Raw genomic sequence first — 23,058 nt, forward strand, 5'->3', positions numbered from 1 at the left:
ACTAAAACGTACCAAGTCGCCTAGGAGAGCTGCTCTACGCATACAGATACGTGTGCTGATGCTTTTGAATATGAGAAAGAGATGAATGTTAACTTGCCTGGGGGGCAGACGCAGCCATCGGTACAGTGATCTTCACAGAGCTCTGACCTTTCTGGGTTGGTGCAGGTGTTGGCGCAGGGAGAGCCACATTCCATGTGCTGCATGTTGTAAGGGCATGTCTTGTCTGAAAGTAGGGAAAAGGACAGAGAGCTCTTGAGTGAATCCTCCTTTAAACTGTGGCAAGGTGGCATCTGTGTCTGATGATGAATTCTTTAGGAGATGTGTTAATACTGGTAATTTGTTATTGACTCCCGCAGGGAATCCTGGAATCCCCAGTCACTGGAAAATGTTTAAACCCTTTAATTCTTGTAAGGCCCCGAGGCACTTAGGTTAACACTGACTTTGTGAAAATGAGCTGCTTAGGCCTCTTGATGGACGTCTGCATAGGAGTACATTTCCAAAGTTTGGAATTTGTTGCACGCAGGCCCAATGTCAGCATTTCTGGGCCCCAGGGCAGAAATCAATGGGCTGTCTGCCCCCCTCCTTCAACTGGGGTCACAAGCTTCATCCTGCCTGGAGAATCCCCAAGTACCCCCGTCCTCTACCAGAGGAGCCCTCAGCCAGCCCAGCTCCTTCCCCCATTTGCTTGAATGAACCCCAGGGCAACCGCATTGCACCAACCTATCCTTTCCCAGGTCAAGCCCACCTGCTGTGGGAGAAAAGCTGCAGCAACTTCTGATTGAAAGCAGTGTCTGATTGAAAGACATTTTCGATATGCCCCATGCAGGTTTCAGGGCCTAGTAATCTAGCTCCAGAACCTGCATGAGGCATATCAAAAGCATCAAGACTCAAGAGATGCTTTCCCCCAGAGCAGACAGAGCGAACGCGGCAGTGGCTGGAGTCCCCAGGCCCTGGTCAGTTGCCCCCTTTGCTCTCTTGTGTGGCGGGGCCTGGTGGCAAGCACAGAACAAAGCCTCTTCTTGGGATACTTACTGCACAGTCCTTCAGTTCTCCAGTTCAGAGGTTGCCCGCCAGCATGGGAACACTGCCGAGAGTATTCAGCAAAGGTGTTACAAATGCAGAAGTCAGTCAGAGACTCTTCACAGAGGCACAAGTCTTCTACGCAAGAGTTAATATAGTCTTGAACTTCAACCAAGGCATTGCAGTTCACAAATGCTTCACCAGTCAATACGGTCTGGCAGATATCGCTCTGGAAGGGAAAATAGCAGTGTTAAAGCTATAGAGATTAGAAAAAGACAAAGAGCTATTTTTTTATTGAGATATTTCAAAGTGTTTCACTTCGAGACATGCCGTTGATCTCATTTTGATTTGTGTTATGCTTTCCTTCTCTTCCAAATTTCCCAGCTATTAATTGAATGATATGGAAGGAAGCACTTTTAATTTAATGATAGGAGGAAGCACATACATATCAGTGGGAAAAAAAAACACTCCAGAAAAGATCCTTACTAATTCATTAGAGCATTTTGTGGGAGAGGAAGGTATAGGGTCCTCGCATTGCTCTGTGGGTCCATCCATCTTCTGCATATTCCCAAACTGCAGTTCTGTCAGCTTGATGTCTGCAATAAACAGGTTTTTACAAATTATTCTGGTGTTTTTATTGGCTTTGAAAATGAAAGGCAGGATTCATTTTGGGTGGAGGTTGGTGTACTCATAACAATGACATTGATGAGATTTGTAGTGGTAATCACAAGGGGTACGTCTAAACTACATGGCTCCGTCGACGGAGCCATGTAGATTTGTTTGTTTGGCAAAGTCAAATGAAGCTGCGATTTAAATGATCGCGGCTTCATTTAAATTTACATGGCTGCTGCGCTGAGCCGACAAACAGCTGATCAGCTGTTTGTCCGCTCAGCGCGCTAGTCTGGACGCTCCCCTGCCGACATCAAAGCCCTTTGTTGGCAGCCCCGGTAAACCTCATCCCACGAGGAATAACGGGGCTGCCGACAAAGGGCTTCCATGTCGGCAGGGGAGCGTCCAGACTAGCGCGCTGAGCGGACAAACAGCTGATCAGCTGTTTGTCGGCTCAGCACGGCAGCCATGTAAATTTAAATGAAGCCGCGATCATTTAAATCGCGGCTTCATTTGACTTTGCCTATGTGTCTAATCTACATGCCTCTGACGACAGAGGCATGTAGTCTAAACACAGCCCAAGATAGCAAAAATGAAGAGTGATGAAGATAGTGTGAACAGCTGTCTCAAGTTTGATGTTGAAATATATAAAAAAAAAATAGGAAGTCACCTGTGACAGATTTATCCCTAGGCCAACCATAAAAATATTAGTTCAAATGACATGAAAATAGTCCATGCCAATATTAAACATTGGTGTAGTTTAATATTAAATGTCAGTAGAGTATCACAATTTATCTGTGGATCAGTGCCACATTGTCTATGAAGGAAATACCATTCTGGATTTCAGAAGACTGGAAAAGGGCAAATGCAGGGCACATCTTGTTTGAAAGAAGAAGAAAAGGATAGAGAGTTCTTAATTTAATCTGCATATATTGGCGTTCTCATTTAAAAGCTTGGAGAGGTGACATCTATATCTGAAGATGGATTCCTTAATGGTACGTCTACACTAGCTCACTAGATCGATCTAGGGAGGCTAATGAGACCGAAATTTCAAATTACGCTCAGGATTTAAATATCCCGCGCTTGATTTGCATGTTCCCAGCCGGTCTCCATTTTAGAAATTGACTAGCCCGAAGTAACTGCCCACGTGTACATGTGACAGTGAAACGGAATTCCTATTTAAAGCCCCTAATTCGAATTAGGTGGTAAACCTCATTGCAGGAGGAATACCACCTAATTCAATTTAGGGCTTTAAACTGGAATCTGTTTCACTGCCACGTGTAGACATGGGCAGTTACTTTGGACTAGTCAATTTCTAAAATGGCAACCGGCCGGGAACATGCAAATCAAGCCCGGGATATTTAAATCCCAGGCTTGATTTGCAGTTCTGGTCACCCTCATTAGCCTCCCTAGATCGATCTAGGGGGCTAGTGTAGACATACCCTGAGAGATGTGTTCATATCTGCCATTTGATATTGATTCCACTGGGGAAAACTGGAATCCCAGTCACTGGAAAATGTTTAAAACCTTTAATTCCTGTAAAGCCCTGGTCTATAAAAAGGGAAATAGGGACAACCCAGGGAATTACAGACCAGTCATCCTGATTTTTGTACTCAGAAAGATTATGGAGCATCTAGTTAAGCAATCAATTTGAAAACACACAGAAGATAAGGAGATAAGTGACAGATAAGTAACATGGTTTTGTCAAAAAACAAATTGTGTCAAATTTACCTGATAGCTTTGTTTGAAGAGTAAAAAGGTCTTGTAGATATAAGGGGTGGGGAGGGGGGAAGCAGCAGACTATTATATCTTGACTTTAAGAAAGCTTTTGATACTGAGTCACATGGCAATCTCATAAAAATAAAACTAAGGATATGCAACCTATATGTTCAAAACTGATTGGAAAACCATTTCTAGACAGTAGTTATCAATGGTTCACAGTCCTGCTGGAGTGACATAATGAGGAATCCATTCTGGGTCTGGTTCTGTTCAATATCTTCATCACTGATTTAGATAATGGCATAGAGCAGGGGTCAGCAACCTTTCAGAAGCGGTGTGCCAAGATTTTACTTATTCACTTCTATTTATGGATCTGTGTGTTGAGAGTTGGAGAGTGGGGAGGAGGGAAAGGAACAGGCTGCGGCAGGCTGGATAAAGTGCCCATATTTTCTGAACCAGCTGCGGCTAGGGAGAATGGTTTAATTTAAATACTCTAGAGCAATCTAAGCTAATGAGTGGGCTCCATGAATGGCCCTCCTTTGCCTCAACGGTCTACAAGATTGTCTTAACCAAGACTGTCTCCAAGGATAGGGTAGATTTTCTAACTGCACACGTACCCAAAAGTTGTGGGCTGTGCCAATTGACCCTTAGCAGCAGAGGGAGTGCACGGCTCTCAGTCATTGTTGTGGGCAGTCAGCGCACACCTCACTTCACGTGCCCTTGCTTTGTGTGCATGCCACCCTAGTAATACTAGTGGTAGATAAAGTACATGGACAGAAGCCAGCAGATTCTGTGTGTGGGCCACACAGAGAACCCAATCAACTGCGTGCAGCTTGCGGGCCACATGTTGCTCACCACTGGTCTTGATAAGCCTGCAATTAGTGCAGGGGCTTGGGCTAGATGGCCACTCGAGGTCCCTTGTATGACTCTATTACAGGAAGTGAAATCAAACTGCAATGCTGAACAATGTGTTTGTTACTTACTGTTTGACAGGAACTCATTATAAGTTGGAATGCCATTGAAGTCTCCACAAAGCCCGCAGGTTTGATTGGCATATTTCTTATCCAGTTCCACCTGAAAAAAATGGGGCGGGTTACACACACAGTTAAAATGTACAGTATATTCAGTGTTAAGGATAAAATTCACTACTATCCATAGGTCCATCATAAGATCCATGTAAGTTTTCAAAATCTGTAATGCATAGAAATGGTGCTGGTCCTTGACACGGGGTGAAGTTTAACAGACAGGTTTTACATAGAGATGGGTATTTGGGAGAACCCTATGATGGAGAAAACTAAATCTGATCTATTTTATAACCATTGATTTTTTTACGATCACCCCAGGACTTCAGGATGGGAGTTATTGCTAGTTTCTTTACTGAAGTTTCCTCCCTGGATGGACATCTCACTATTGCTGGACTTCTGCTCCATTGTTTATACCACTGAATACCAGTAAAAACTCAGGGTGAATCTAGCCCATGGGCTGTGAACATCAAAGCAGTGTGCATTTAGTAGCTAAGGAAGATTACATTTAACTAAAAAATCTGTTAGTGTCTTGGGGAGAATGGTGATCGCAAGGTAAATTCAGAGAAAAGCAGGGACATTAGAAGCATAATAGGGTAACACAATGCATTGAAAATGGACAAAAATGCCAAATTACCTCTCTCTGGCTCATGACAGGCATTAAGAGGATTAATTTACAAATAGGTGTTCTTTGCAACATCTGGAATGCATACTTACCAAAAAGCTATCCAGTTGGTTCCACAGGCAGACCAGGCCTAACTTAGCAGTGATTTTCAAATAGTCATTTGTTCTCTCAATCAGGGTTCCTGACTGGCTGAAGGGCAGCTGAATTCTGGAGATAAAGCAAACTACAATTAAAATGAGAGTGCAACATTTGAGAGACACTATTTGAGACATTTTTCATGCAAATGACTAAGGAATTTGTTACGAGGTAAATCTCTCTAATCTGGCACTCTCTGGTCCTGCAACATCCATGGTTTTGCATGATTTTTGTTGGCCATATGTCCACTTATCATGGGTGTGGCCAAGTTTTCCATGGTCCCCTAAAGTTTGTTTATAGCCACCAGTCTTGGCTCTGAGTGTTCTGTGCTGTTGTTTAGCTCTAACAGCCGCGTAAGCAGTGGAAGTGTTGGTAATGCTGCTACAATAATGACCTCACATGGTTCAGCAAATTCTCTGGTTTAGGCCCTGAGAGTGCTGGATTCGAGATGTTCAGCCTGTAGTTATACATGTTGCTAAATGTGAACTGCGGAACTTTCTAACAATCTGGAAACCTTGAACGATGAGGTGGTTAAGTTCCTATGCAATTGCTTCCCAAAGTGCTGTGAAACCAGTGTTATGTTTTGGTGCCATTTCTTTTCAGTGAATCTAGAAATGACACTTTTTCAGTGTTTCCCAATTGGTGCTCCGCGGAACCCTGGGGTTCCATGAAGCAAAAGTAGGGGTTCCATGAGGAGCCAGTACTCCCCCGCCCCCTCTGAAAGAGAGCGAGCTGGCTAGCCAGCTTCTTAAAGAAGCAGCACACTTGTTTCCTGTTCCTCCCTGGTGATGCAGAGTCGTAGGAAGGCGGGGGCAGAGGGGAACAATTGCTCCCAGCTGGCACACTAGGGGGGGTGCCAGACAGGAGTGACCCCACATGACACACAATGGGGAGGGAAGCACTTCCCCTCCCCAAAGGAGCTGGTACGCGCTGCCTGAACAGCTGGGGCTGTGACACCCAGCAACTTAGTTTCGCTGCCTTTCTGTGCAGTGCATGGTAGGGAGGTCAGGAAACCTGGGTCTGCACAGCTCCGACTGTGCAGGCAGCAATCTCTGCCCTCCCTCCCCGTGCAGGACGGCATCACGGAAGTAAGTTGCTGGAGTGCAACAGCCCCTGCTGTTCAGGCAGTGTGCACACCAGCTGTTTGAGGAAGGGAAGTGCAGTCGCACACTTCCCATAACCCAGAGGTGCTGCAGGATTGCCAGGTACTGCTTCTAGCTGCCCCTATCCCCTGCCCAGACCCCCCATGAGTACCTTGTCCTCTGCCCCCACCAGCACTGTCCTCAGCACCCAGCAGCACCCTGTTCCTTGTCCCAGCACCCTGCTACCCACCGCAGCACCCAGCACCACCCTGTCCCTGGCCCCAGCATTCTGCCATCTACCCTAGCACCCAGCAGCACCCTACCCCTGGACCCAGCACCCTGCCACCCACTCCAGTGCCCAGCAGGACCATGGCCCTGACCCCAGCATCCTGGTCAGCACCCCACCACCTGTGCCAGCATCCTGCCACCCAGAAGCAACCTCTCTCCGGCCCCAGCACTCACTAGCACCCGCACCAGCACAGTTGGGACCACATTAGTGAGGCTTGGGGGATTTTTTATTTGCATCTCACTTGTGTGGCCTCAGCTGACTTTTCTGTGGATAAGTGATCCTTAACTCAAAAGAGGTTCCTCACCCATCTCATAAATAAAGGCAATGCTAAAACCTTTTGAGTTTGACATAATATTTTATTTAAAAATGAAGCCTGACCAACATGCCCCAAATCCCCATCTCACTGCAGCATCATAACACTCCTGCACCACCTGACCCCAAATCTGAGCCAATCATACGATGGAACCCCCTGTCTTGAGCCTCTTACATCCTCAAACTCCTGCAGCCCCACATCCTCAGTCTTCTGCCACAACATTCCTGCACCATCCACATACTGCAAATCTGTTTTCTGAGCCCATCATACTCACAGCCTCCTTGCCCTGAATCCCTCACATATCCAACCCAAACTCCTGCACCCTCACATCCACAAGCCTGTGACTTGCTCGGCATCCCAACCTTCCACCTGAGCCCAACACTCCCCAGCTTGGAATCCCCTCCCCGAGCCAGCATCCTCTTCTCCTGCATCCAAATTCCCTTTCAGAGTTTGCACTTCTCACCCCTTCCCACACCCAAATCCCTCATTTCCACCCCAAGGCCCGCACCTCCTGTCTCAACACAGTGAGAGTGAATAGGGGCTGGGGATAGCAAGTGATGGAGAGGAGGGGGGAACAGAGAGGATGGGGCCTCAAAGGGGTGGTGTTTTGAGGAAGGAATGTGATTTTCATGCATTGGTGGATTACCCTTTTTTTTTTTTTTTTTTTTTTTTTTTTGCTGGACAAACCTAGGGTTTCCTTGAAATTCTGAAAAAGGTTTCATGGGCAAATAAAGTTGGGAAACACTGCTTTAGTGTGCATAAAATGCTGCCTTATTGGCTATATTATTTAATTCAGGAAGTGCTACGTCTGTTTAGCAAGTGCATTTCAAGTGCTATGCTGTTATTATTGTAATGCTTATATAGGACTAGCCTCTCTGAAAGACATTTTTTTATTGTTCTTTCTTTGTAATTAAGACTAGCTTAGTTGATATGGGAGAGCTGGGATTGACTGATTCCCCCTCTCCCCTAAACAGTCTTAAAGGGACAATATGAAAGGCTTTCTAGTGTGGTACTAGAATCACTGAGATGCTTTCCCCCTTCACAGCATCCTTTAGGAAGGAAGACTCTGGACTTTTGTTCTTTTGCTAATATGCACTCTTCCTTCCTTCCTTCATTCCTTCCTTCTGTAGTGTCACTTTTGTATCCTGATCTTGGATTTATTTATATGTTTTGCTATATTTGCTTTTATTCTAACTTTATTTTGTCACATTTAGGGCACGTCTATACAGCAGGGCTAAAGCCGAAATAAGCTACGCAACTTGAGCTACGTCAACTGCGTAGCTTAAGATGAAATCCCTTATTTCGGCTTTTGGTGCTGTCTACACAGCAGAAAGTCCAAGTTAGAGCAGTCTTCCTTCTGACTTTCCTTACTCCTCATAAAATGGGGCTTACAGGAGTTGGAGTAAGAAATCCTCCAGCTCGACATTATTTCAACATTATGTCAAAATAACTGCTTTCTATGTAGACACAGGCTATGTTATTTTGGAATAATGTCAGTTATTTTGAAATAATGCTGCTGTGTAGACATAGCCTTAGAGGCCTCTAATTTACAACAGTAGGGCAGTGTCCGGAGTACAACTGAAATGTATGGAACATAGGACAGGAGGTAACCTGTAAAGGGTGAATAAAGCTCAACCCTTCATCTTCCTGTTTCTGCTGCTCCTCTAAGAAGGACCTATCTCTTTGTGCTGGGTGTTAGAGCAGCTCGAGAGAATGAAACCAAAATAGCATGCTTTCAAACAGACAATTAGGAGCAATGCCTATGTTGACAATTTCAGTAGATAATAAGACACCTGGACTTACGGATTGTCATTGACCACAATGGAGTTTGAGGTCAGTTCAATCACCTCTCCATCAAGCTTCAAGGTGACATGGCTGATCACAGGAGAATTTTCCACCACAGTGCGCCTGATCTGGATGTTAAAGTCCTCATAGGCAGATTTGCAGTGGGATACAAAGAGATAGTTGCAGAGCCCAGGGAAGTGAAAGATGTCTCCATCAAAGCCCTTAAAGTGCGAGTTGCCCCAGGTGCTGCACACACGTCCATTGTGAGCCGGGTTTCCAGCTGCGGATTCAAAACAAATTTTTCCATTTACACTGAAAATTCCAGTGTAAAATTCCTCTACTCACTCAGTGACTATACATTTACATATTTATCCATCCATCTAAACAATAAACCCATTCTCTATTTTCTCTTCATATCTGTAGTGGTCAATTGTGGAAGAACTTTGTATGTGCTAGTTTAGGGGTGGTGAGGCCTGCATTCTTTCCCCCTTTCCCTTTTCCCTACATCTGATGAGCCAGAAGCAAGTCTTTGGGAACATACGCCACTTAAGATAAGCATTGTTGCCAGTATAGCAAGAACAAGTCTGATATAAGGGTAAAGGGCAAGAACACATAAACAATTCTGTTTACCCTAACATACTGATCACATAAACAGGGTCAAAGAACAAGAAGATCCAGATCAGAACCAGATCGATAACTAACAGCTGAGGCCTACATCAGCACTAATGAGTGAGCCCTGGAAATTTCCAAACTGCCAAACAAGGCAGGAAAACTGTATTTAAGGCTACCGCAGAGCCTAGCAAATTGGACTTCATGGATGGGCTTTGGGTACTGGCGCCTCGGAAGCTGAGACAACCTCCCACTTCATCTGCAGCCTACCCAGGGTCCCAGGCTTGCAGGAAGGGATGTAAGATATGCCACTTCTTTGTTATATTGTTCTTCCATTTACTGGGCACAGCTGTTAGCTGTCAAGAAATAAACTACTTGTGTTTGACAGATACCTGTGTAGCATCCTTTGTACTTTGGGAACCCAGTGTCGGACCTGAGACTTACTCTGGCCGGCTACAATATCTAACTGTTTATTTGTCTATAGATTGTTCATTGAATTACATTTTCTCTTAGTCTATCCCTCTCTTCATTTATTCCTCACTCTACAGTTCTGATCAATGTTCCATAAAGTCACAGACTTACGCTTTACTAGCAGTGTCGTTCTAGGTGGTGAGATGATTGTCACTTCTTGTGGTTTAGTTACGGGTACAGAAAAATCTAAACAAAAGAAATACAATTATCACTAATCCAAAGGTTCAATAAATATGTGAACAGACACAGATATGGATCTCCTACCCTCATTAGTGGTTAAAGGTTTTAGTGCAAGTAAAAAATATATATTTGACTGGAAAGTTTCCAAGGGAGTCTACTGATGGCTTTAATTTCACTGCCTCAAATTCTGGCTTCCAGGATGAAACTGTCACTAATAGGATGATTTGCTAACCCTTCCTGAAGTCAGTAGTCCTCTGTAACACAAGGAGCCTAGCTGAATCTGACCCCACCTGCCCAAAGTAAAAGTAGCATGCGGATACCGATTTAATCCTGAATCTACAATAGGACCTATACAAAAAACCACAGAACACAATGGAGATTAAAATTATTCAGGACCTTTGGTTCCCAGCATAGGTAGAACTGGATAAACTGTAGGAAGGTTTCAAAGGTTGGTGTTGAGAAACCACAGCAGGGCTTAGTTAGATCACACATTATTTTTTTTAGCTGAAAGTGCATGTATATACACACACTCATATATAGCCAACTTCAGTCACACAACAAATTCTTGCAAAATTTTGCAAACCCTTAATCATGAACCTCATGCTTTTTCACATAAGGATTCCCATTTGCCAGATTTGGCCCTGAATTTACTGTATTTTTCTTGCCAATATTTATTCTTCGGTTCCAGTACTGGATGCATTTGAAGTTCAGAGAAGCTGGAGCCTGCAATGTGGTTTCTCAACTCCTCCTGTTGAATCCTCACTACAGCTTTCTACTCACACATACACTGGGAAGCAAAAATTGAGAGAGGTTTTAATCTCCCTTACAGCTTTTTCTGAGATGTTTTTAAAGTCCTTGCAGCAAATGAAGGATGATACCTACTTTCATAACTTCATACATTTGAAAGTCAAAGGGAACCTTTATGTGGCTGTAACCTGATCTTCTGCATAGCATGGGCCACACAATATCACCCGGTGGTTTCTCAATCTCTACACCAATGATTTGTGGTTGTAATAGAACGTCTCTTTTAGAAAGCCAACGGGTCTGGATTTAAAGACTTCAAGGGATAGAGAGCCCTCCAGCTCCCTCGATAAATTGTTACAGTGGTTAGTTACACTCAAAATTAATAGTGTTTGCCATATTTCCAGTCTGACTTCATCAGCCTTCAATTTACCATGGTTGGGTTTGTCAAGGTGGCTAATTTCAGATTAGGTTATGGTTCAGATTTTCAGGCTGATTAGTTAAATTATATTGTAATACATTTACTGGAGAAAGGAATAAGAGTCAATTTGTTATAATTTTTATACAATATAAGTTTTGTTCCTTCACCAGTGTTACACTAGCAGCCAGTACATACCCTTTGTATTATTACATGTAACTAAAATAGTACTTTTTATTACTGATTATCAGGTATCTTTGTGACACATGTACATGTACACGTACACGTACACGTACACGTACACGAACATGTACACACACACACACACACCTCATAAAATGTCCTTGTAAATATACATTGTGTACTTATTACGTAAATATAGATTAGATAACAGTGTAGCTTCAGTGAACCAGATCCTCAGCCAGTGCCCATCAGCATAGCCCCACTGACATCAATGGAGCTCCACTAATTTACACCAGCAGAATATCTGGCCTGACAGTCCAATTCTGGGGAGCTGAACATTGCATTTTGGTAATTGTTCCTCTCCCTTCACTTCAAGGCACAGGACCCTTTAATTACTCTATGCCCATTGCAATGAGTTTTCACAACAACATTGACTGAATTTATATTGTTAAATAAATAAATAAAATAAAATGTAACAACTTACAGTCTTGTCCCTGCTGGACATATGAATCATCTTCATAATTTGTTTGTTGGTCCTCATATTGGGCTTGGACTGGAGCAGAAAAAAAAAGTTACTTTGGAACACTGTGCTCATAAATTCTTCAGTAACATCTGATTGAACAATAGAATCCATGAAAGTCTCATTCTTTTAGGCATAAAAACTGACTGGCAAGGATTGTTTGTTATGCAGTGGCAAATACAAGCACCTCCCCACACAGAGTATAGAATGACTGCTAGCACCACTACTTCTGATGCTAGTATAACCCACACACTTAGTGTGGTTACTGAGCAATGCAAGTGGTACCTAGACCACTGCAACAGTTAAGATCAAGAGACCTCTACAGTGTGGGCTGGAAGTCAGCTGACTTTTAGCTCAGAGGGTAGAGGCTCCTATAGTTTGCTTCAGAAGTGCCAAGTTCAAATCTGCTTTGGGGTGGTTACACTAGTCATCCTAAATGGGTGAGGCTGATATGGGCCCTTCTGCACTTGCTGGATGCCTGAGGCTAGTTCCTGACTAACATACTCTGCACCCTTTGGAAAGCTGTATGGTTTGATCCTACTGTGTGTCCTTTCCTAGCTTTCCAGCCCATGGAATCATCCTACTTTCCTCTCTGCATGCGTACAGTGTCTATGCCATGCCAACTTCCCATGTCCATTATCAGTGGCTGGTAATGGCGCAATTTGTCTCTATGTTTAATAAGGTTTTAATAAAGACTAGTGCAGACGTGCATAGTAGTTAGGAAGAGGTAAAATTATTCATTAGGATTTGTGCATCAGATCAGAAAACACTAGGTAATAACATTTTGTTAGTTTTGCAATGGAGTGAATTAGCAAAGGACACAGTGAATAAAAGATTCTGCAGGATGTGACTATCAAACATCTTCTGAAAAGATAGAAGGCTAGACCTGTGCACTCTGAATCCTGGTTTCATAGGTTATTAAAATTTCTCCTTTCAAGGATAAACTTTGAACAAACTCCTAATGTTGCCTTGACCAACACTCTCAATGATAATTATGCCACACATGAATGTCACTCAGTAGCAGCTTATTTTGCCGATTAAAAGTTAACAATAAAATCCTAAACGCCTTTGCTTTGGACCCAATTCAGCTCTCCTTAAAGATCAACGGAAAGACTGAATTTGACAGGAGTTGGATTGAGCCCTTTGTTTTTACATGGACCTTTTGCAAGCAAACTGCTATTGAACCAATTTTTTATGGCATTGGTGGATTTTAAAAGTGGATCTAACAGGGTGACGTTTGGCAGGAGCATTGCCCTTCATAGATATATTTTGCTCCATCACAGACTTTGGTTACAACTAAAATCTTGGCATTATTGATGGCCTGTCATAATACACTCTGTAGTGGTTCTTTTTGTAGCCTACAACTGTTCTGTTATAGCTCAATTCATTAATCAATCACATTTAATGCCATGTCTATAAATGCAGGCATTATTTGTTGTTGTAAATTAGGTCTCAGCAGGATTATTCAGAATAATATTAGCATTATGAAGTTGTCTGGTTCAGAATACTAGAAAATTGAAAGCAAAAGAGAACTGGTGAGATGGGTATTTATTAGCCATAAAAACTCAGGGATAGACTTCTTGAGGAAATGTTTAACTAGAAGAAGTGGAAAACACCATTTTGTCTATTTTCGCTCTATTCTGTGGTCGGTTAATACACATAACATGCATACACATTCTTTGACCATTCTTGCAGAAAAGTCAGCATCTTGAATTAATGGAGTGGAACAGCAGCACATAAATGCTGAAAGTTGGGGTACAGTGGGTGCTGCAGCAGCCCCTATCTTGCAGTGTTTTCCATTCTTTACAGGATTTACAGTTTGGTTCAATGGATTACAGCACCCCCACTATGAAAAATGTTCCAGCCTCCCTCCCCCCCCCCCAGTAGCAGAAAAGGAAAAGCTGAATGTAAGGATTAATAATAGAAAGCATATTATCACCAGGAGCCAATACCGAATCTTACGTACACCTTGCAGGCTATGTTATGAACTTGCCAAATTTTGAGCAGCTTTCCATGTTTATATTTGAAAAAAAGCCCACAATGATTGACATTGGTAAAAGCGCGAGAATAATTATATGACTAAATTGTACTCTCAGTTATGCCATCCAGCTCTATTGACCATGGCTTTTCAATTCATCCAACTGCTTTTGTTGGGCTTGAGGGCAATATGAAATCAGTGAAGCGACATTAGAAAAGAAAGTAATAGGTAAAAAAGACAGGGAAATCTCATTTAAAAACAAAAGCTTATTAGTTTCACAAAGCAAACCAGAAGCCACTGAAAAGTCTTTCTAACTGCAGAGCAAATGAGAAGTAGTCTAAAGGAATAAAAATAAAAAGCAGCTACAGCCTCCTACCTTTGTTCTGCATAAAGGTGACCACTAATATTGGTATCCATAGTGGTATTCGTCCCCCCCAGCCTATGCCCATCTTGATAGGAGTTCGGTAGAAGGTACCGAACTATAGGCTTCTGAAGAGGCACTTGTCCTTTTACAAGTCTTATATAGCGACAGAATAGACTTTGGCACAGTTCCCAGACTGTTTCACAAGGTTCTAAAAAGGTGGAGCTTCAGAGATTTTAACTTTCCTCTGCAGGTGCATAGGTAAACAAAGGATGCTCCAGCTTCCTTAGGGGCTGGCCAACTGTATTTGCATTCTGGGAGGAGTGTTATTTTCTAAAAGATTTTTCAACTAAAGGAATTCCAAGTGACCAGCAAGGAGGAACAATTGTTCTGTGTTACTGTCTCCAGTTATTACAGCTCTTGCAATCAATATCATTCAAGAATGACTTTTGGGGGGTCAGGGATGGGATTCAGGATAAGAGAGAGGCAGTTCTTTATGATCCTGACTACAGAAGGCAATTTCAAGCTAATTTCTCCAGCAAGCAAAATTCTAACTCCTCCTGATCCAAGTTGTGGGATAGAATTTGTCATGTTTGGATCCCTCATCTTTTGAGAGAAGATTATGTGCCTTGGTGTGTGGCATTTCTGCTGCTGAAGATGAAGACCAAAAAACACTGAAGGCTGACAGTTTTTCCATATGCCAGGCATAGAGTAGGAATATGCAGGGAAGCTCTTCAGTCAGAAACTAATACCCTCCCTAGAAGGAATTCTTATCCTCAGAGGGTGCTCCAGTCACTGTGTTGGATGATATCTGTGTCCCTTCTAAAAGTTGATCTACCCAGGAATTCATTCTGGAATAGCTATTCTCAAAAAACTCCATAGATTAAAGGTTTATGGTGGAATAGCAGTTAAGTTTAATAGTTTAATTCATTTTGGAAGTGGATTAACTTTTAAATTAGCAATTTATTTTATTCAGGATTAATTTTCATGCGTAGATAAGTTCCAAGAAAACATAGCTAATTGAATAGAAATATTTAGTCTCACAAGGGTAGCTGTGATAGTGTGTAGCTTTAAAAAATGAGTAGTCCTGTGGCACCTTCGAGACTAACAAAAATATATAGAATCATGAGCTTCCATGGGTAAAACCCACTTCATCAGATGAGCTGGAGTGGAAATAACAGAAAACAAGAGATATGTATTTATACATATATAACAGCAAAAGAAGTACCTGTCAATTTTAGGACCTGTGTAAATGAGGCTAATTAAGTGGGCTCAATGTGTCCCATTCATAGCTTTTGATGCAAAAATGCAGATGTTAAAGGCAGGATAAATTGGCTTTGGTATATGTCTGAATAGTGAATATATGTATATCTTTTGCTCCATATAATTTGATGGAGATTTCCTTGCTGTACAAATTAAATGTTTTGGCAGGAATGAATTTATATTGGGAACAATGTGAATGTGAACAGTGAGGTTTTGTAAATAGGTCAGTTCATTGTTTAAAGGACTATTACGTTTCCAAGTTGTCTTTTCATTGTGTTTTACCTCTCCGTCTTTCAACAGGTCTAATATAGTAACAGGTAATCTTTCTAGTGGACTCTGTTTATATTTGGTGAATTAGTTTCAGCAGTTAGGGGACAAAGGAAAAATGCTCATGTTTTATCCATTTCCAAAGTGATAGAATGCAGGTGAGACACTCCCTTCCCTGCACACTTTTAAAGTTCAAATGGGTTTAGTGGTGTTAAAATAAATGTAGCACGGGTAAATAAATACAGAGTAAATGAAGAAAACAATCTATCAAATTCTGCCTTGAATTACACTCTGTGAAATTCTATTCAGTGGAAGATATAAATCAGAATAGCATTTGGCCCAAAATCAAAGGGTGACATATATGACTAAAAATACTTTCAAGCAAGAATTGTACAGTGCAAAATTTCAGTAAGTGTCTTGTCATTAAATCAAATATATGTATTTGTAATGATAAGAGTCTATAGGGATGAAGAAACAAAATATACTTGATGGAATTCCCAAATTATGAACCCAGGCACAATGCTGGGTACTTATTGAGACACCTATTGAGATTTTTCACTGTACAATTCTTGCTTGAAAGCCATATTTGTCATCCTTTTATTTTGGTCTAAATGGCATATTGATTTATTCTGATCCGTAATTTGGGAAGTCCATCAATCTATTTTGTTTCTTCATTCTTATAAACTTTTTTAATTCACCATATTTTAACAACAACAACAAAAGGCTATAGTCTATTTTGTTTCCCATAACGTTTTCTTCTAGGTTTCAGATCTTAAATATTGATTTAATTGTGCAAAAACAAACACTGCTCCAAATGGCTTCTTTTTGTCTCTTTTCTGTAAGGTTTGTTGAGAAACAGTCCTATTGCAGGTTCATCCTATTTTTCTGGCTTATCTTGGTTCAGTCTTTTTCCACATTTTCTCAGTTATGTAAATTTTCAGGATTGTACTTGCTTCAGTGTTTCTGTCTCTGTTCTGTACGGTTTTCTGAGAAGCAATCCCTTTCCAGGCACATCCCATTGTCCTGGAGCAACCAAAACCTGACCTTGCTTTAAATTACAATAAGAAGAATCTGTATACTGAATTTGGTGGTTCTAGCTCTTACCATTTAGGAAGAGTTCTTGACCATAGAGACAAACTCTCATATATGTATATCTATATATGTAGATATCTCTATATTATATCCTCCTAAATGGTAAGAGCTAGGACCACCAAATTATGTATATGAAAATGGAGTTTGAAAGGAAGAATATACATATATATATATATATAGAGAGAGAGAGTGAGTGAGAGAGTCTACTTTTAAAACTGCACTTTCTTATTTCATATATATAATATATATAACATTTTTCAATATCTTAATGATTAATTAAATCACCAGTATGATCAGCTGGACCACAGATGTTTCCAGACCAGAGAGTGCTGGACTAGAGAGGTTCAACCTGTACTGTCATTTGAAACTGAGAACCTACCTTAAAACATTTTTGAGAATCTTTAGTTACCATGAGATTCTAATAGGTCTGGAATGATCTCTGTCTTTATTTGTTTGTTTGTTTGTTTGTTTGCATGTGTGTGTTTGTGTGTGTGTGTGAGAAACCATAGTACTAGGAATTCATTGTACCAGGTATTGTACAAAGAGACAGTCCCTGTGCCATTGAGTACATCTAGACTACATGCCTCTGGCAACAGAGGCATGTAGATTAGGCTACCCGGTATAGGAAAATGAAGCGGCAATTTAAATAATCGCTGCTTCATTTAAATTTAAATGGCCGCCGCGCTGAGCCGATCAGCTGTTTGTCAGCTCAGCGTGGTAGTCTGGACGCTCCGCGGTCAACATCAAAGGCATTTGTCGACCCCCCAGGTAAACTTTATCCCAGGAGGCATACCTGGGAGGTCGACAAATGTCTCTGATGTCGACTGCGGAGTGTCCAGATTACCGCGCTAAGCTGACAAACAGCTGATCAGCTCGAGTGGCAGCCATTTAAATTTAAATGAAGCGGCTATTCTTTAAATTGCTGCTTCATTTTCTTATGCTGGGTAGCCTAATCTACATGACTCTGTCGTCAGAGGCATGTAGTCTAACCATACCCAGGCTGTGTCTAGACTACATGCCTCTGTCAGCAGAGGCATGTAGATTAGACACATAGGCAAAGGCAAATGAAGCCGCGATTTAAATGATCATGGCTTCATTTACATTTACATGGCTGCCGCGCTGAGCCGACAAACAGCTGATCAGCTGTTTGTCGGCTCGCGCGCTAGTCTGGACATTCCCCCTGTCGACATCAAAGCCCTTTGTCGGCAGCCCCGTTATTCCTCGTGGGATGAGGTTTACCGGGGCTGCCAACAAAGGGCTTTGATGTCGACAGGGGGAATGTCCAGACTAGCGCTAGCCGACAAACAGCTGATCAGCTGTTTGTCGGCTCAGCGCAGCAGCCATGTAAATGTAAATGAAGCTGCGATCATTTAAATCGTGGCTTCATTTGCCTTTGCCAAAAAAACAAATCTACATGGCTCCGTCGATGGAGCCATGTAGTCTAGACGTACCCCCAGAGAGTTTACAATCTAAGTAGGAGAACAGAGATGGCAGCTGGCGACAGCTGGCCAGGTGGGGTTAAAGCACAAGATTAAAAGTCAGCAGATCTGAGCTCTGTCCTTGGCTCTGCCTCAGATTCTGTGGGTGATCTTGGGCAAGTGTCTTGACTTCTCTATACTCCACCTCGGGGATCCATCAGAATTGTCAGGCCCCTGGGAAAGATGGGAACCCCACTATGCACTCCCAGAAGGGTGGAGATGGGCAGAAAGGGTGGAGATGGTCTGCATGGGGCTCAAGGGGCGATTTAAAGGGCCCTGGGCTCCCACTGCTGCCACAGTAGCAGCAACGGGAGTGGTAGCCAGAAACCCCAGGCTCTTTTGAATCTCCAGACCCTGGGATAGCTCCCTGCTTTGCCCCTCTCATCCTTCATCAGTGGGCCTGACTCCACCTTTCCCATCTGTAAAATAACATACAGATAAAATAAACAAAACCTTATCCAAAATTTTATCCCCAAAATAGTGACATACTATTTTGCTGCCATCTGTCACCACAGCTATCTGGCACCCTGCAAGAGAGCACACCATGGTACCTAATAAAAGATAAAAACAGAGCTTTTTTTTCAGGATTTTGAGAAGCAAAATGGAAGCATCTGTGTTCTAGTTCAAAGACAATATAATATTAGAAGTCCATCCTTCCTTCTGTGTTTGGAGGAAAACATAAAAAGCCAAATGCTGGTGGGTAGCCGTTATTTTAAAACAAATAGGACAGAAATAGGGAGACAAAGAAATATTCTGTAAGCGCCTTTTACACCTTAAATTCTATTTAATTACTTGTTTCGTAAGTCCACTGTACTGCCCAGAATATCTGCACCACTGCATGCTACACCTCTCCTTTGAAAGTATCTGCTCTTCTAGGGCTTGTAAGGCCTTTTGGCTGTCTCCAACAGTAACTTTGATCTATCTGTCTGTCTGTCTGAGCAGATTCATATATATTTTCTGCAAAAATAAAATTAAATAATATTAACATTTTTAATTTTGTTGACTTTTTTTTACAAAGCAAACAAAAAATAAAATAAATTCAGGGTTTTATAAAAATTTCGCTCCAATTCTCTGTAGTAGAAAAGAGAGGAAAAAGGAAGTGGTAGAGGGGAATGAAAATTGAGAATGTTTTATTTTTTTCACCAGAAAATAGCCATTTTTTACCAAAATGAAAATTTTATCAGAAAATGTTCATTTTGCTGTTGAAAAACCATTTTTCATTTTAAAAAGTGTATCAATTAATAGTTATGCCCACCTCTAGTAACTATCTATTGCCACCATACTATTTGAATGCCTCCGTGATATCTGAGCATATATGCAGATGAGTAAACACAATTGCTCTTGTACGTTTTGTAAAGTCAGGTGCTGAAGTTGCAGGATACACACATTCATCTGTAAGAGCAAGAAGAAGTCCTTAGAGATAATTGGTAAATATTCATAGGCAAACAGAAGTACATTACATTCGTAGGGCATTGACTAAATTGTTATAGGAGTGTGAAAGGGCAGTACGTACGGTATGCACAAACACTCAAGAGGGCTGGTAAGTGACGGACAATCCTCAACAGTTTGTGAGATTCTGTAGAATATAGAGAATTATCCAAAAGCTGGGATACTCTGCTAAACATTATTCTAACTCACAGTTTTTAAAATCCTGTAGAGCACTAGTGGGTAAAGATTGAAGACCTCCTTTCCCACTGTGAGGAAATTTCCTACCTGTAAGGAAATAACAGTTCTTTCTTTCCTGACAGTTTCTTCTGAAGGAGGAAGCCTTCCTTTCTCATTCTCAGTAACACCTGTTTGTGGTGTGAAGGGAAAAGACTCAGGGCCATCTTTTCATTTGTCCTGGACAGGCATTGTGTTTCCCACCTCTTACCGCAATGGCAGAGTAATTCCAGAGGCCTCTCTTTCACTCTCTGCTTGTGGCGATTTATACTGGTTCCTAGAGACAATACAGTAGGGACCCTCAGAGTACAGAATATTGATTAAGCAACTCTTGGGGCCACACACAGAGACTGACATGGCATTGGGCACCAATGCACAATTTCAGGAACTGTAAAAAAGCTTGGGAATTTCACAGAGGAAGCTTTGAGGATAGCAGGTGGTCAGCAGCAGGGCCAGAACGTAGGGCCGTGCAGATAATATGAGGCAACACAGCTTATGTAGAGGTTCTCTCCCCACCCCTCATCCCATCTGTAGATCTTAACTGAACTTTTTTAAACCTTAAAAATAAAGAGACGCAAAGAGGGTAGTGTCATGTCCCATTATAATCAAACCTCATTTTTCATAACTAGAGGATGGGAAGGATACATAGGAACATAGAAGTACATGGTCCATGTGCACAGAAACAGGGCAAGCTGGTTGGCGAGACCTCCCATTATTTGTGAAGGGTGTAGATTAGTTTTTATTTCCACAATGCCTTACAAATATATCCGTTAGTGTAAAGAACTAGCCCCCCTTGCCTTTTCCTAAAAGTGCTCCCCATCAGTAGAGTTAAGAGTAAATGTAAACTAACAAATGTAGATAAAGGAGGGCAGAAACTGAAGCGTATCACAGAGAAATGCTGTATCTGTCTAAAGAGTTTGAGAAATGTATTGCATTTTTAGGTGTGATTGTGGGTGCTAGTGGGGTCCCCAATGGAGCTCTTTATCACTTCTACTCAGATATTAGTATTTATTATAATAAGTAAAGCATTGTACTGTTCTGGTGTGCTCTTGAAAGGCACTCAGAACTACTGCACTGGATGGGTGAAATTGCAGTTTTTCATGACGTTTTTGGTTTGTTATTCAGCACTCAGCTATTCAATGTACAAAATGATAAGTTGATACAATATCGATAAGAAATAGCCTTTGCATTCAGATTTAGTCTCACATTCTTCTCCCTCTAGAATAGTGATAGAAATGTAGCCGTGTTAGTCTGGTGTAGCTGAAACAAAAAACAGGACTACACACATGTTTTTTGTTTCATTCTTCTCCCTCTTTTAATTGTGGGGACAGAAGGAAAAAATCACAATTGTACAAAGATAAGACTATTTTAGCATCTTGTTTTCTAAAGTCCATATACTGTTAGGGTTGCGTCTACACGGCACCCCTAGCTTGAAATAAGCTACACTATTTGGGTATGTCTACCCTACCACCCTAGTTCGAACTAGGGTGGCAATGTAGGCAACCGGAGTTGCAAATGAAGCCCGGGATTTGAATTTCCCGGGCTTCATTTGCATCTCGCCGGGCGCCGCCATTTTTAAATGTCCGCTAGTGCGGACACCGACTAGGTAGTTCGGACTAGGAAGTAACGAGGAGTAACGGTAGTTCGGAATAGGAAGCCTAGTCTGAACTACCTAGTCCATGCCGTGTGTAGCCGCGTGGCACGGAGTCTGCACTAGCGGACATTTAAAAATGGCGGCGCCCGGCGAGATGCAAATGAAGCCCGGGAAATTCAAATCCCGGGCTTCATTTGCAACTCCGGTTGCCTACATTACCACCCTAGTTCGAACTAGGGTGGTAGTGTAGACATACCCTTTGAGATATGCAAATTGCATAGCTTATTTCAAGTTAATTTCAAAATAGCTTATTTCAAAATTTGGCACTCCACAGCTCCAAATTCCAAAATAACCCACTATTCCAAAAAGTCCCTTACTTCTCATGGAATGAGGTTTACAGGGAAGCAGAAATAGCACCACTGTCTAGACACAACCTTACGGTGCATTTGCTTTACCAATTTATAACGAGAACCCTACCTTCGTACTTCAACCTCGGGGACCTCCTACACAACCTTTGAAATCCTGTCAGGAAAGCGGATTTAGGAGACAATAATTGTAAGTTTTCTGGCAGTCTTAGAACTGGAAGACAAAGTTCAAGCCAAATGCAGACCTGGAAGTTAATTCTGTTGTTCTTCCATTTCATTCATCCACTGGATGAAGGTTGTGAAGTGCAATGCAGCACAGAAGCCTCTCATGGTTATGCCTTAGCTCCCATACCCAGAATGACTATACTTTCTCAGAATTGGAGATAGTGAAAGAATCAAATGAAAGAGAAAGAATTAAGCAGTCCTCTGATAACAGTGACAGGAGAATCTCAGAATTGCAATGAATGAGACAACTATGAGACTGCAGAAGATTTAGAAGAAATTACAATAAAAGAAGAAGCAAAGAAACAAAGATTCCATATTGAAACAATATCAGTTTATCCTGACAATCTTCCGGATAAGTTTTCTTTATGTTTTGATCTATTTCAAGAGAGATTAAGTGGCTATGGGAACTGGTACTAATTTATATTGGTCACTGGCTCAAATATTCACTAAGGGCCAATCCTACAGGTCCTTAGAAGTAACTTTGAAGTCAATTACATTGTGCATGTGGTCAATTACAGTGTAAAGGTGTAGACCTGAGGTCCAGCTCTGCTTGAAAGTTGCCACAATTTAATAGCTGTTTGATCATCTATGTGAACTGGAGTAGTTGAAAGTCTCACCAGAGAAAACAAAGAATAAATGGGCCTGGAGAAAGAACCAATTACAGCCTCAGTCTAGATCAGAGTTGAAGCACATTAACACAACTGCCTGTGATGTGCATTTTCTATTAATAAACATGGAACTTCATTCTAATGCCTCTGATTAGAAATAGCTTCTTTCTATGATTTTATCATGACACAGTTGTTAAAGGGTTTCCAACTTGCTAACATCCTTATAACCACATGGGTGCAAAGTGCATATCTTTTAATGTACCAATTCCGCCTCGGGTCTCCTCAGTTCCTCTTTTTGTCCAGTGGAGAAAAATAAGGTTCTATAGTGGTAGCTGCATGAAAGGTCTGGCTAAAGGATACCAATTTCATTCATGCCATCATGTAAAAACATCTAACTGGAGCAACCCAGCCATGGACACCGGTATGCTAGGCGAGGGAAGGCAT

The 23,058-nt window shown here is 41.8% G+C and overlaps 1 protein-coding gene across 1 annotated transcript in view; it reads right to left on the reverse strand.

Annotated features, from left to right (window-relative positions):
* MUC5AC (mucin 5AC, oligomeric mucus/gel-forming) overlaps positions 1-14,211 on the reverse strand; it is a 114,743-nt gene extending 100,532 nt beyond the window's left edge. The window contains exons 1-9 of the mRNA XM_089778831.1: positions 14,076-14,211; positions 11,686-11,754; positions 9,791-9,865; positions 8,618-8,879; positions 5,088-5,202; positions 4,332-4,422; positions 1,507-1,616; positions 1,033-1,249; positions 98-223 (exon numbers count right to left, since the gene is read on the reverse strand). Of these exons, the coding sequence (XP_089634957.1) occupies positions 98-223; positions 1,033-1,249; positions 1,507-1,616; positions 4,332-4,422; positions 5,088-5,202; positions 8,618-8,879; positions 9,791-9,865; positions 11,686-11,754; positions 14,076-14,148 (1,138 nt within the window). The 5' untranslated portion in view covers positions 14,149-14,211. The remainder of the gene's footprint in view (positions 1-97; positions 224-1,032; positions 1,250-1,506; positions 1,617-4,331; positions 4,423-5,087; positions 5,203-8,617; positions 8,880-9,790; positions 9,866-11,685; positions 11,755-14,075) is intronic.
* Positions 14,212-23,058: the final 8,847 nt, after the last annotated feature.

Source organism: Pelodiscus sinensis, chromosome 5 (assembly GCF_052426305.1).
Source record: "Pelodiscus sinensis isolate ZL-2025 chromosome 5, ASM5242630v1, whole genome shotgun sequence".
Taxonomy (NCBI): domain Eukaryota; kingdom Metazoa; phylum Chordata; order Testudines; family Trionychidae; genus Pelodiscus; species Pelodiscus sinensis.